General features: G+C 43.2%; 3 protein-coding genes across 12 annotated transcripts in view; all 3 read right to left on the reverse strand.

The window, feature by feature from the left end:
• Positions 1-13,907, reverse strand: part of LOC117555816 (protocadherin gamma-C5-like) — a 248,914-nt gene that overhangs the window by 100,666 nt on the left and 134,341 nt on the right. The window contains exon 1 of one of the 10 annotated variants that reach the window (XM_034230823.1): positions 166-2,847. The exons of 7 other annotated variants lie outside the window; for them this stretch is intronic. In XM_034230823.1, the coding sequence (XP_034086714.1) occupies positions 166-2,550 (2,385 nt within the window). In that variant the 5' untranslated portion in view covers positions 2,551-2,847. Of the gene's footprint in view, positions 1-165; positions 2,848-13,907 lie in introns of those variants that run through there. 2 more of the 10 variants (XM_034230814.1, XM_034230829.1) reach the window with 2 other exon arrangements.
• On the reverse strand, positions 7,720-10,577 carry LOC117555823 (protocadherin beta-16-like). Its single transcript, XM_034230841.1, has one exon. It carries the CDS (start codon positions 10,318-10,320, stop codon positions 7,843-7,845), a length of 2,478 nt encoding a protein of 825 aa, XP_034086732.1. The 5' UTR covers positions 10,321-10,577; the 3' UTR covers positions 7,720-7,842.
• On the reverse strand, positions 10,631-13,639 carry LOC117555722 (protocadherin beta-16-like). The gene is made up of 2 exons (XM_034230689.1): positions 10,874-13,639; positions 10,631-10,639 (listed from the first exon to the last, which is right to left on the reverse strand). The coding sequence occupies exons 1-2, from the start codon at positions 13,454-13,456 to the stop codon at positions 10,631-10,633; spliced, it is 2,592 nt and encodes an 863-aa protein (XP_034086580.1). The 5' UTR covers positions 13,457-13,639.

A 13,907-nucleotide genomic window follows, 5' to 3' on the forward strand; every position in this document is an offset into this window, starting at 1 on the left:
ATTTATTTTGGGGAATAATCATGTGAATCCCAAATTGTCGGTCACTGAGGGCAACATTGCAAATAACGTGGTACGAGCATTTGTTTGTTACTCAAAGGGAAAATAGTGCAATGAATGACATTTAAAAATACATTACACACTGAAACGGTATTAAAGCAGGCTAACCTCTAGAGGAGAGTCAGGTTCATCCAGGATGCTCTTTTCACTCTGTATCCGCTGCATCGTCCCTGTAGAACTGGGGTCCATTATCAGCACGTTCTGACTACCTGCTCCGCCAAACTTACAGTCACTCTTTCTGGAGTCAGTCGTCCTGCACACCTCGTAGTTGTACACGTGTTGGAGAGTCCCTGTCCCCAAAGTGTCTGAGTAACGTGGAGGATAATAAGGAATCACAGGGAGATTGGAGTGAAACATGATGCGAGACTGTCTCCACCTGTAGATCTTCACTGATATAATAACCACTAAACACGTGATGAAGAGGAAGGACACTACATCCAGAGCCAGCACTAAGTAAAAAGTCAGGTTGTCATTGTACTCCTTGTCCTGTGTAAAGTCAGTGAACTCAGACAGCACTTCCGGGAAGCTGTCAGCCACCACCACGTTAACAATGACTGCAGCTGAACGAGAGGGCTGCCCGTTGTCCTCCACTATAACAGACAGTCTTTGTTTCACAGCATCTTTATCAGTCACCTGGCGGATAGTCCTTATTTCTCCATTCTGTAAGCCCACTTCAAACAGCGCCCTGTCTGTGGCTTTCTGCAGTTTATAGGAGAGCCAGGCATTCTGTCCAGAGTCCACATCAACAGCTACCACTTTAGTGACCAGATAGCCCACATCTGCTGAACGAGGCACCATCTCAGCCACCAGAGAGCCACCAGTCTGGACTGGGTACAGGACCTGAGGAGGGTTGTCGTTCTGGTCCTGGATCAGTATTTTCACAGTCACATTGCTACTCAGTGGAGGAGAGCCTCCATCCTGAGCTTTGACCCGGAAGTGGAAGTCTTTGATCTGCTCGTAGTCAAAAGAGCGCACTGCATGGATGACTCCACCATCAGCACTAACAGACACATATGAGGAGACTGGCACTCCGTTAACAGAGGAGTCCTCCAGGATGTAAGAAACACGGGCATTCTGGTTCCAGTCAGCGTCTCTGGCTCTCACTGTGAATATAGAGAGGCCTGGTGTGTTGTTTTCTACAATGTAGGCCTCATATGAGCTGCTCTCAAAGACAGGCGCGTTGTCATTCACATCAGAGATCTGTAAGGTGAGAGTGACGCTGCTGGAGAGGGAGGGCACTCCCTCATCTGAGCAGGTCACTGTTATATTATACTGAGAAGCTATCTCTCTGTCTAAAGCGACCTCTGTAACTAAAGTATAAAATCCATTTAATGTAGATTGTATTTTGAAGGGAATGTTAGCATCTATATTACACTCTACCTCTCCATTATTCTCTGAATCTGGATCATTTACACTTAACATAGCTATAACAGTGTTAGGAGGTGAGTCCTCGAATACCGACTCTGATTTAGAAACAATGTTCATGTAAGGATTGTTGTCATTCATATCAATAACATCTAGTAGGACTTTAGTGGAATCAGAGAGTCCTCCGCTGTCTACAACTTCAACATCCATTTCATAATTCTTAGCTTTTTCATAATCTATTTCACCAATTAGGACAATTTCACCAGTTTTTGAATTAATCCTAAACATTTCAGATAAAGCACTTTGACTGGTAGATATCAAATATGACAATTCTCTGTTTGAGCCGATGTCTTTATCAGATGCACTAACAGTCGTTACGCTGGTGCCTTTGGGAGAATTTTCTAATATTTTTGCTCTATACAGAGGTTTAGCAAATGTAGGTGCGTTGTCATTCACATCTAATACATTTACAAATATCTGCATTGTCCCTGACATCTGCGGCTCTCCTCCATCTATAGCGGTTAACAAAAGTGAAATATGTTCCTGCTTTTCTCTATCTAGAGGCTTCTGTAAAACCATCTCGACCTTTTTACTTCCCCCTGCCTGAATTCCAGGTTTTAATACAAAGTTATCAGTAGGTGTAAGTGAGTATCGCTGTAAGCCATTCATCCCGATGTCAGAATCAATGGCTTTTTCTAATACAAATTTTGATCCTATGACAGCAGACTCGCTAATTTCAAATAGTTTTTCTGCGTTTGTAAAACTGGGGGTATTATCATTTATGTCGGTGATCTCCACTGTTACACGAAACATTTCCATTGGATTTTCCAGAATTAACTGGAAATGTAAAGCACAAGGCGTCGTCTCTCCGCACAAAGCCTCTCTGTCTATTCTCTCCTGAATGAGAAGGACTCCCCTTTCTTTATTCAGCCCGATGTATTCTACGCTGCCTCCTGTATAGACACGGGCTTTACCTGATTTCAGCCTTTTAAGATCTAAACCTAAATCCTGAGCGATGTTACCAACAACAGAGCCTTTCGACATTTCTTCGGGGATGGAATAACTGACCTGCCCGATCACGTAGCTGAGGCATTGCAGCGAGAGAAACAACAGTACTCGCCGTCTCATTGTTCTGCCTGTAATCGTTTCCTGCACCGTTAAAACAAATACATCCCAATTCAGTCAATGCCAAAGTAGAAATCAAGAAAAACCGTCCACACTCCAACTTCAGTAGGAAAAACAAAGCATCCAGAGATGTAAATCCTCTTAGGGCTCCATATAAGCGCAGACTGTTTGCTCCGTCTTTCTCCGGTTATGACTCCCGTACGAATGGGCAGGACAGACAGAAAAATATAAGCTCTAATTCACAACACGCTTGCCAATAGCGACCCTCTGAGTTGAAAATACAAATTACAACAATTGATATGAAACAAATGGAGTTACACTGATGCAGTGGCGGCTCCAGAGTATTTTTGTTGGGTAATCTATGGTAGGGCCAGTGCTGGAATTGGGCCGGTACTCACCGGTACGCAGTACCGGCACTTCTGGTTCTGACCCATGGAGTACCGGCACTTCTTGCTCAGTACCGGCATGCTGGCGGTACTCCGGTACTCATGCACCGTGCCAGTACTCAACACTCTCCCGCCGTTCTTATTATACATCCATATATATATATACAGCCGCCCGGTACTCAGTAGATGCGTCATGAGGTGCCGAACGGACATTCTCATCGCTCTAACCGCTGGAGTTTCACAGCGGCTGTCAGCTGTTTACTCCTGTCATTCAAACAGAACGTGCTGGAGAGGGGGCGGGGCTTATCTTCTCCATGTAAATACTGTGGTGGAAACGACTATGTCAAAATTAACCTATTTGACCGTGATTTAATAGTAATACACGTTTCAAAATAATAATAATAATAATAATAATGCCGAAGTAACAACATACTGAAAACTGTTAGTAAAACCATGTTTTAATGCTTTACAATTTACATACCTAGATGCACGTGTGTTGTGTTTATGCAGTGCAACTCCCACCCAGTGGGTGGCTATGTAGAGTGATAGAACAGAGCAGGCACGCCCCCGAGAGAAGGAAAGCAAGTCACGTCACAAATTAGCATTTCTAAAATGTTAGCGTGGATTAATAAAAGTGCAAAAAGACAGCGGTTGTCGGCGGAAGAAACTTCAAATACAGAGAATGCTGTGCCTGTGTTGGAAATTGTGTCTGATGGAGAGCTTTCTTTGGTTGATCCTCCTGCTCCAAGTTCTAGTGCATTAGCATTAGCACTAGCTCCGCCGCCTCCTCCAGAGCCTCTAACGTTAGCTGCTGCTGGCTCAACTGCCACCACCAACACCGGGCAAAGCGATGCACCTGACTGCTGGACAACGGACCAGGTGCAATATTTTTGCAAGACCAATGCATGGCTCCTTCTTAAAGATAAGAAGCTAGGATGTCGGATATGCAGAGATGTCAAATATTTGGGAATACACACTGGACAAGGACTGAAACTGTCAACTGAATGGGGTGAGTGTGCAGTGTCTCATTTCGGTGTTGACAAGGGCAAACAACAAGCTAGCCTGAGAAAAAAAAATCAAAGAACATAAAGAATCACAAGCCCATGTAAAAGCTGCTGACATCCTTACATCTGCTTCACGTGAAACTATTCAACATCAAGTGCAGTCTATGCATAAATCTGAATTAGACACCACTATCAGAGTTTTTCGAACGGCATATAAAATTGGCAAACATAGCCGGCCATTCACAGACATGCCAATTGATTTGAATGTACAGAAACTGAATGGGCTGAACGTGGGCAGGGTTTTGCACTCCAATAAAACCTGTGGCGAAATCATCGACCACATAGCTCATGACCTGAAGAAAAAAATGGCAAAAGACATTACAGAAAACCAAAGAAAACTCTGTGTTTTGGTCGATGAATCTACCACTATTAGTGGTAAAAACGGTGCTTGTTGTGTGTCTACGCTCAGCATTAGCTGATGCTGAGCCCGAAACGTTTTTTTGGGAGCTGATCGAGTTGGATGGAACAACGGCTGATGACATCACAAAGGCGTTAATGGAGTGTCTTGGAAGAGATTTTAACGAGGGCTTTTTAGGTCAGTGTTTCGTTTCTTTTGCATGTGATGGGGCTTCAGTCATGCTAGGGAAGAGAACAGGCGTTGCTACCCAGTTGTGTAGTAAATTCCCAAGCCTGTTTGTGTGGCACTGCTCCAATCATCGTCTAGAGCTGGCAGTTGGGGATGTGGTCAAGGAGGTCTCAGGGCTCAATCATTTCCAGATCTTTTTTGACAAACTCTATTCCTTGTTCCATGCCTCCCCCAAAAATCAGAGGCAGTTAGCGCAGTGTGCGCAAGCAGTCGGACAGCGTCTCCTGGTGATAGGGCGTGTTTTGTCCATCCGCTGGGTGGCTTCAAGTGAAAGGAGCGTCAGAGCAGTCTGGGAAAACTACCGAGTGCTTCATGATCACTTCACAAATGCTGCAAACGACACGAGCAGGGATTCCAGAGACAGAGCAAAGTACAAGGGCCTGGATGATGTGCTCACATCTGCAACGTTTGTCAGCAATCTGGGACTGATGTACGATGCGCTCACAGAGCTCAGCGACCTCTCTCGGCAACTCCAAAAAAGAGAGATGACACTGCCTACAGCAGATAGGCTCTTAACTCGAGAAATACGAGTTTTTGAATCCATGGTCACCATGCCTGGCCCACACATGACTACAGTTCATACAGCTCTAGCTGAGAAGTCCTTCAAGGGTGTTGCCCTGCGTGAGAATGGCAGGCTTGTACAGATTCATGCAGGTCAGTTTTTCCGCAGTATGGTAGAGAATCTGAGACACAGAATGACTTCCACAACCTCCTCTCATGTCAGCACAAGAGAAATCCCATTACATGGCCGGGAGGCCCGGGACAATCAGCTAATCCAGGACATGAAAGTTATCCATCCTGGAAGTTGGCCTGAAGAGGAGTTAGACGTACAGTATGGGGACGTAGAGGTGCTACGTTTGTGCGAAGTGCTGAAAGTGGACAGAAGAGAGACTGTTCAGGGCTTTCGCGAATACAAGGAAACCAGGGCATCCCGTACACCTGCTGCCATGGAGCCTCTACTGAAAGCAGTCCGAACCATCGCTGTCTCCACTAGTGAGTGTGAGCGGGCATTCAGCTGCATGAACGATATCCTTACTGCAAAAAGGAATGCTCTCTCTGTCAGCCGACTGTCCAGCCTGGTTTTCATTAAATGTAATGGACCATCACTAGGACAGTTCAATCCGGAACAGTATGTGAGGTCCTGGCTGGCAAAGGGAAGGAGAAGTGCTGATGAAAGAGCCTGTCCAGCTCCAGCCCCTGATACTGATGTCCCCAAGGCCTTCTGGAGCCTTTTCTAACAATGTGAAGTATATTGCAAAGCAGCTCACCCAGTGAGAAGACTTTTGGCATAATGTGCCGATTTGTACAGATCCTGGAGATAGAAGGACTTCAGACCAACCAGGGAGTTATCTGATCAGCTTGGTGTTCAATGTAACTCTTTACCATGGCTCAGACTTTGTTACTTGCAGTTACAGTTTCTCATTTTAGATTGTGCACATTTTGCATTTGTTTTTACATTCTTTGTTCATGCTCTTTATCATTTTTCTGAGTTGGAAAGTTAGATTGCATCATAGTTTACTTTATACATATTTGTATTCTTCAGTGGTGAAGTATATTGCAAAGCAGCTCAGCCATGTGAGAAGACTTTTGGCACTTTTCGTTTTTCGTTTTCTGAGTTGGAAAGTTAGATTGCATTCAAAATGTACAGAAATACTTAATTTTGTTAAAGCTTTTTATAAAAAATGCTTCTGACCAGAGCTTTGTTTCCTTGTCATTAATGTTGAACACCACCAGAGGGGCTCTCACCTGAAAGGTCTCTGCTTCATGTGTCTTCAGCAGAAGATCTAGACTTTGATTGCTATATTTTCAGTTAATATTGACCTTACTGAGCTTTAGCCATATCCGCTGCCTATCATAACAAATGTTAAGTACAGTGAACCTTTCTAAAATATACAGTAGTAAAGAGACAAACCCACCAGCATTATAGTAGCCAAATTCTTGTTTGTGGGCTGTATATATAAAATTGACTTGAAAAAGTTGCTGATTTTAGAGTACTGGCACCTTTTTCATTCCAATTCAAGCACTGGGTAGGGCTAACCCGCAGTGGTGGGGCTCAAGTCAGTATTTGCAATGTAATTACATACACGCTATCCTTGACAGTGAAACGCCACGCGTGAGGTTTAGATTATTTCCCTGTCTCAATCCAAATTGAACTCTATGAAATAAAAAGGCACATTCGTCTTGTAGTAAATAAAAAGGGCGACCTGGAGCCAATCCTGCAATTTCCCCATAAGTGAAAGGTTTGCTGAAAACGCAACCCCTGCAAGGGGGTCTGGGGGGATTCTCCCCCAGGAGATTTTTTGAAATACTAACATAAAATACACATTCTGGTACTCTCTTGAGAAGAAAAATAAATACATCTATTACTACACGACATATTTAAAATAATGAATGCATTTTAGTTTTTTGTTACTTTGTGCTGAAAGCTGAACCTGCTGATCCTCACAGAGAGAATAGGGAAGAGGCTGTGAATTACTTTACATTGTGGATAAGGGTGGATAGCCCCCATTGTTCTGCGTGTCAACATGAAAGACAGCCCACACACCTATCAATCATCAAACCGTGGGGTCTTATTTCATTACGTGTTGATTTCAACATGTAATGTTGTATCGATGTATATAGACATGTTACAGCAAAAGTATTCTCCGTCGGGACTTCCTTCAACAACACCACGCCGTTATCTTGATTCTGATTGGCCAGAAGACAACATTATCAAAGATGTTCTATTAAGAAGACTATACTTGAAAAAAGTTTTCAAAACCGTTTCTATTCTTCGGTATTTCTAGACAAGTGAAATCAATCTTATTAACTGCTGTCTGTGCAATTTACTCCGCGCGAGTTGGCGGACTTTATTTTGCTTACTTTAACATAATTTGTCATGGTGGGGCTAAGCCATTTCTTGGTATGGCTGTAGCATACCCCAGCCATACCCTGGTGCCGCCACTGCACTGATGATCAAGAGAATGTAAAATCAGAAAATAACCTGTCCATTTACTTGGCATAATGATATTTTCCAATATATATTGTTTTATAATTACGTCCTGAAGTGATATTGTCACATATCTGAGCGAAAAATGATCAAATTAGTGTGTTTGAAGAATATTCTTCAGGAATAGGAGGTATGAAGCATAGGCGAAACGAAAAAACAGCAAATGGGTACTCTGTTGTCAGCGTTAAGTCTCACTGTCCATGGTGCTGAGTACAAATGTGGTAAATAACTTAATCTCTCAGGCTTTGATTAACTTTCTCTTTTGAGATGCTACTGAGAGCAACCAAGTAAATGCAATGCATGCAATAAAATGATTGTGAAATTCTTAAAAGGGGAATTATTATGATAGGTACAGTTTCTAACCTCTAGAGGAGAGTCTGGTTCATCCAGGATGCTCTTTTCACTCTGTATCCGCTGCATCGTCCCTGTAGAACTGGGGTCCATCATCAGCACTTTCTGACTACCGGCTGTGCCGAACTTACAGTCACTCTTTCTGGAGTCAGTCGTCCTGCACACCTCGTAGTTGTACACGTGTTGGAGAGTCCCTGTCCCCAAAGTGTCTGAGTAACGTGGAGGATAATATGGAATCACAGGGAGATTGGAGTGAAACATGATGCGAGACTGTCTCCACCTGTAGATCTTCACTGATATAATAACCACTAAACACGTGATGAAGAGGAAGGACACTACAGCCAGAGCCAGCACTAAGTAAAAAGTCAGGTTGTCATTGTACTCCTTGTCCTGTGTAAAGTCAGTGAACTCAGACAGCACTTCCGGGAAGCTGTCAGCCACCACCACGTTAACAATGACTGCAGCTGAACGAGAGGGCTGCCCGTTGTCCTCCACTATAACAGACAGTCTTTGTTTCACAGCATCTTTATCAGTCACCTGGCGGATAGTCCTTATTTCTCCATTCTGTAAGCCCACTTCAAACAGCGCCCTGTCTGTGGCTTTCTGCAGTTTATAGGAGAGCCAGGCATTCTGTCCAGAGTCCACATCAACAGCCACCACTTTAGTGACCAGATAGCCCACATCTGCTGAACGAGGCACCATCTCAGCCACCAGAGAGCCACCAGTCTGGACTGGGTACAGGACCTGAGGAGGGTTGTCGTTCTGGTCCTGGATCAGTATTTTAACTGTCACGTTGCTACTGAGTGGAGGAGAGCCTCCATCCTGAGCTTTGACCCGGAAGTGGAAGTCTTTGATCTGCTCGTAGTCAAAAGAGCGCACTGCATGGATGACTCCACTATCAGCACTAACAGACACATATGAGGAGACTGGCACTCCGTTAACAGAGGAGTCCTCCAGGATGTAAGAAACACGGGCATTCTGGTTCCAGTCAGCGTCTCTGGCTCTCACTGTGAATACAGAGAGGCCTGGTGTGTTGTTTTCTACAATGTAGGCCTCATATGAGCTGCTCTCAAAGACAGGAGCGTTATCATTCACATCAGAGACCTGTAAGGTGAGAGTGACGCTGCTGGAGAGGGAGGGCACTCCCTCATCAGAGCAGGTCACTGTTATATTATACTGAGAAGCTATCTCTCTGTCTAAAGCGACCTCTGTGACTAAAGTATAAAATCCATTTAATGTAGATTGTATTTTGAAGGGAATGTTAGCATCTATATTACACTCTACCTCTCCATTATTCTCTGAATCTGGATCATTTACACTTAACATAGCTATAACAGTATTAGGAGGTGAGTCCTCTAACACAGTCTCGGATTTGGAAAGCACGTTAATGTAAGGACTATTATCATTTATATCAATAACATCTACAACAACTTTAGTGGAATCAGAGAGTCCTCCGCTGTCTACAACTTCAATATCCATTTGATACATCTTCGCCTTTTCATAATCTAAGTCACCGATAAGGATAATTTCCCCGGTTTTTATATTTATCTTAAAAAGTTCAGATAAAACACGTTTGCTGGTGGATATAAGATATGATATTTCTCCATTCACACCAATGTCTTTATCTGAAGCACTAACAGTCGTTACGCTGGTGCCTTTGGGAGAATGTTCTTGTATTTTTGCTCTATACAGCGGCTTATTGAATGTAGGTGCGTTGTCATTCACATCTAATACATTTACAAATATCTGCATTGTCCCTGACATCTGCGGCTCTCCTCCATCTATAGCGGTTAACAAAAGTGAAATGTATTCCTGCTTTTCTCTGTCTAGAGGCTTCTGTAGAACTATCTCGACTTTCTTACTACCGTCTGCTTGATTTTGTAGTTTTAATATGAAGTTATCAGTAGGAGTAAGTGAGTATCGCTGTAAGCCATTCATCCCGATATCGGAATCAATTGCTTTTTCCAAAATGAATTTCGATCCTATGACAGCAGACTCGCTAATTTCAAATCGTTTTTCTGCGTTTGTAAAACTGGGTGTATTATCATTTATGTCGGTGATCTCCACTGTTACACGAAACATTTCCATTGGATTTTCCAGAATTAACTGGAAATGTAAAGCACAAGGCGTCGTCTCTCCGCACAAAGCCTCTCTGTCTATTCTCTCCTGAATGAGAAGGACTCCCCTTTCTTTCTTCAGCCCGATGTATTCTACGCTGCCTCCTGTATTGACACGAGCTTTACCTGATTTCAGCCTTTTAAGATCTAAACCTAAATCCTGAGCGATGTTACCAACAACAGAGCCTTTCGACATTTCTTCGGGGATGGAATAACTGACCTGCCCGATCACGTAGCTGAGGCATTGCAGCGAGAGAAACAACAGTACTTGCCGTCTCATTGTTCTGCCCGGAATCGTTTCCTGCACCGTTAGAACAAATATATTCCAATTTCATTCAATGCCAAAGTAGAAATCAAGAAAAACCGTCCACACTCCAACTTCAGGAGGAAAAACAAAGCATCCAGAGATGTAAATCCTCTCAGGGCTCAATATAAGCGCAGACTGTTTGCTCCGTCTTTCTCCGGTTATGACTCCCGTACACGAATGGGCAGGACAGACAGAAAAATGTAAGCTCTAATTCACAACACGCTTGCCAATAGCGACCCTCTGAGTTGAAAATGCAAATTACAACAAGATATATGAAACAAATTCAGTTACACTGATGATCAAGAGAATGTAAAATCAGAAAATAACCTGTCCATTTACTTGGCATAATGATATTTTCCAATATTGTTTGGTAATGATGTCCTGAAGTGATATTGTCACATATCTAAACGAAAAATGATCTAATTAGTGTGTTTGAAGAATAGTCTTCAGGAATAGGAGGTATGCAGCAAGACGAAACGAAAAAGCAGCACATGGGTACTTTACTGTTGTCAGTCTTAAGTCTCACTGTCCATGGTGCTGAGTAAACATGTGGTAATAACTTAATTTCTAATGATAATAATAATAACAATAATAATAATAATAATAATAATAACTTAACTTTCTCTTTTGAGATGCTACAGAGAGCAATCAAGTAAATGCAATGCATGCAATACAATGATTGTGAAGTTCTTAAAAGGGGAATTATTATGGTACCATTTCTAACCTCTAGAGGAGAGTCAGGTTCATCCAGGATGCTCTTTTCACTCTGTATCCGCTGCATCGTCCCTGTAGAACTGGGGTCCATTATCAGCACGTTCTGGCTACCGGCTCCGCCAAACTTACAGTCACTCTTTCTGGAGTCAGTCGTCCTGCACACCTCGTAGTTGTACACGTGTTGGAGAGTCCCTGTCCCCAAAGTGTCTGAGTAACGTGGAGGATAATAAGGAATCACAGGGAGATTGGAGTGAAACATGATGCGAGACTGTCTCCACCTGTAGATCTTCACTGATATAATAACCACTAAACACGTGATGAAGAGGAAGGACACTACAGCCAGAGCCAGCACTAAGTAAAAAGTCAGGTTGTCATTGTACTCCTTGTCCTGTGTAAAGTCAGTGAACTCAGACAGCACTTCCGGGAAGCTGTCAGCCACCACCACGTTAACAATGACTGTAGCTGAACGAGAGGGCTGCCCGTTGTCCTCCACTATAACAGACAGTCTTTGTTTCACAGCATCTTTATCAGTCACCTGGCGGATAGTCCTTATTTCTCCATTCTGTAAGCCCACTTCAAACAGCGCCCTGTCTGTGGCTTTCTGCAGTTTATAGGAGAGCCAGGCATTCTGTCCAGAGTCCACATCAACAGCCACCACTTTAGTGACCAGATAGCCCACATCTGCTGAACGAGGCACCATCTCAGCCACCAGAGAGCCACCAGTCTGGACTGGGTACAGGACCTGAGGAGGGTTGTCGTTCTGGTCCTGGATCAGTATTTTCACAGTCACGTTGCTACTGAGTGGAGGAGAGCCTCCATCCTGAGCTTTGATCCGGAAGTGGAAGTCTTTGATCTGCTCATAGTCAAAAGAGCGCACTGCATGGATGACTCCACTATCAGCACTAATGGACACATAAGAGGAGACTGGCACTCCGTTAACAGAGGAGTCCTCCAGGATGTAAGAAACACGGGCATTCTGGTTCCAGTCAGCGTCTCTGGCTCTCACTGTGAATACAGAGAGGCCTGGTGTGTTGTTTTCTACAATGTAGCCCTCATATGAGCTGCTCTCAAAGACAGGCGCGTTGTCATTCACATCAGAGATATGTAAACTGAGAGTGACGCTGCTGGAGAGGGTGGGCACACCCTCATCAGAGCAGGTCACTGTTATATTATACTCATAGGATCTCTCTCTGTCTAACTCACTATCTGTAACTAATCTATAAAAATCATTGGTGGTCGTTTTTAAAGTGAATGGTATATTTTCGTTTATAAAACATTGCACTTTTCCGTTTTCTCCAGTGTCTTTGTCGTCAATATTTATCATTGTAACGACTGTGTCGAGTTTGGCATCCTCCGATATCACATTTGACTTCGACATTATGTTAATTTCTGGCTTATTGTCATTTACATCTTGCACATCGACAACTAATTTACAAGAATCGGTGAGTCCTCCCTCGTCACTAGCACGTATATTTATTTGAAAATCTCGCGATTCTTCAAAATCGATATTCCCAATTAAAGTAACATCTCCAGTTTCTTTGTTTATATTAAAAAAAATTCTGACATCGTCTAACGTATTTGTAATTGAATAAGCTATTTTACCATTAGAACCGTGATCTGCATCTGAAGCTGTGACAGTGGCAACAACTGTGCCTTTAGGTGAGTTTTCCGTAACTGCAGACTTGTATGTGGGCTGTGTAAAAACGGGGGCATTATCATTAGCGTCTAAAACTGTAATAACAATCAGCATTGTTCCTGACAGCTGCGGCTCTCCTCCGTCTACAGCCGTTAACACAAGAAATATCTGCTCTTGTTTCTCTCTATCTAAAGGCTTCTGTAGCACCATCTCGACGTGTTTATTCCCATCTGCGTTATTGTAGAGTTTCAGAGCAAAATTATCAGTTGGTTTTAATTCGTATCTTTGAAGATCATTAAGTCCAACATCAAGATCAACAGCTCTTTCCAGCACAAATTTTGCTCCGGTGATTGCTGACTCGCTAATTTTGAATTGGATTTCCCTTTCTTCAAAGGTGGGTGCATTATCATTGACATCTGTAATCTGGACTGTCACACTGTAAAACTCCATAGGATTCTCCAAAATAATCTGAAAATGTAAAGCACAAGGCGTCGTCTGTCTGCAGAGAGCCTCTCTGTCTATTCTCTGTTTGACGAGGAGGACTCCTCTTTCTCTGTTCAGCTCAATGTACTCATCGCTGTCTCGGGTATAAATTCGAGCTTTACCAGAAGTCAAACGTGTGCTTTCCAAACCTAAATCTTTTACTATGTTGCCTACTAAAGAGCCTTTTGCCATTTCCTCCGGTATTGTATAGCTCACCTGCCCGATAACCGAGCCGAGCGAAAGGAGGGAGATGAACAACCGCGCTTGTCCTTTCATTGTTCAATCCTTGGTTTTTTTCAGCAAAATTCCACAGTCTGGGTAAATGTCCAACCAATGTTAATCCACTCCGATGTCGAACGACAATTTCAAAGCTAAATACTCCACACAGTAAATAGAAAAGTCTCAAATATCGTCGTGAGTTTTTTGATATTCAACACATCCCGAGTCAGTTGTCTTGCCGTCGTGTTCTCTCTTCTTTATGATGATGTTACATGGGAGGTGCTGCAGACCTACTCTCAGCCGTGCACACTCTGGTCAACAGCGGCCCTAAGAGTCCACCATGGAAAACTGCAGCAAATCAACATCAACCAATCTGCCCAGCAGACTTATTGGAAATGTTTGATTTGAAATGAGGTAACAATACTTACATAAATGGCCACATAAAAACAGTTTTATGGTCAAGATATCTCTCTTTTGTTTGACTCTTTATCAATATGTTCCAGAAAAC

Source organism: Gymnodraco acuticeps, unplaced genomic scaffold (genome assembly GCF_902827175.1).
Source record: "Gymnodraco acuticeps unplaced genomic scaffold, fGymAcu1.1, whole genome shotgun sequence".
NCBI classification, from domain to species: Eukaryota; Metazoa; Chordata; class Actinopteri; order Perciformes; family Bathydraconidae; genus Gymnodraco; species Gymnodraco acuticeps.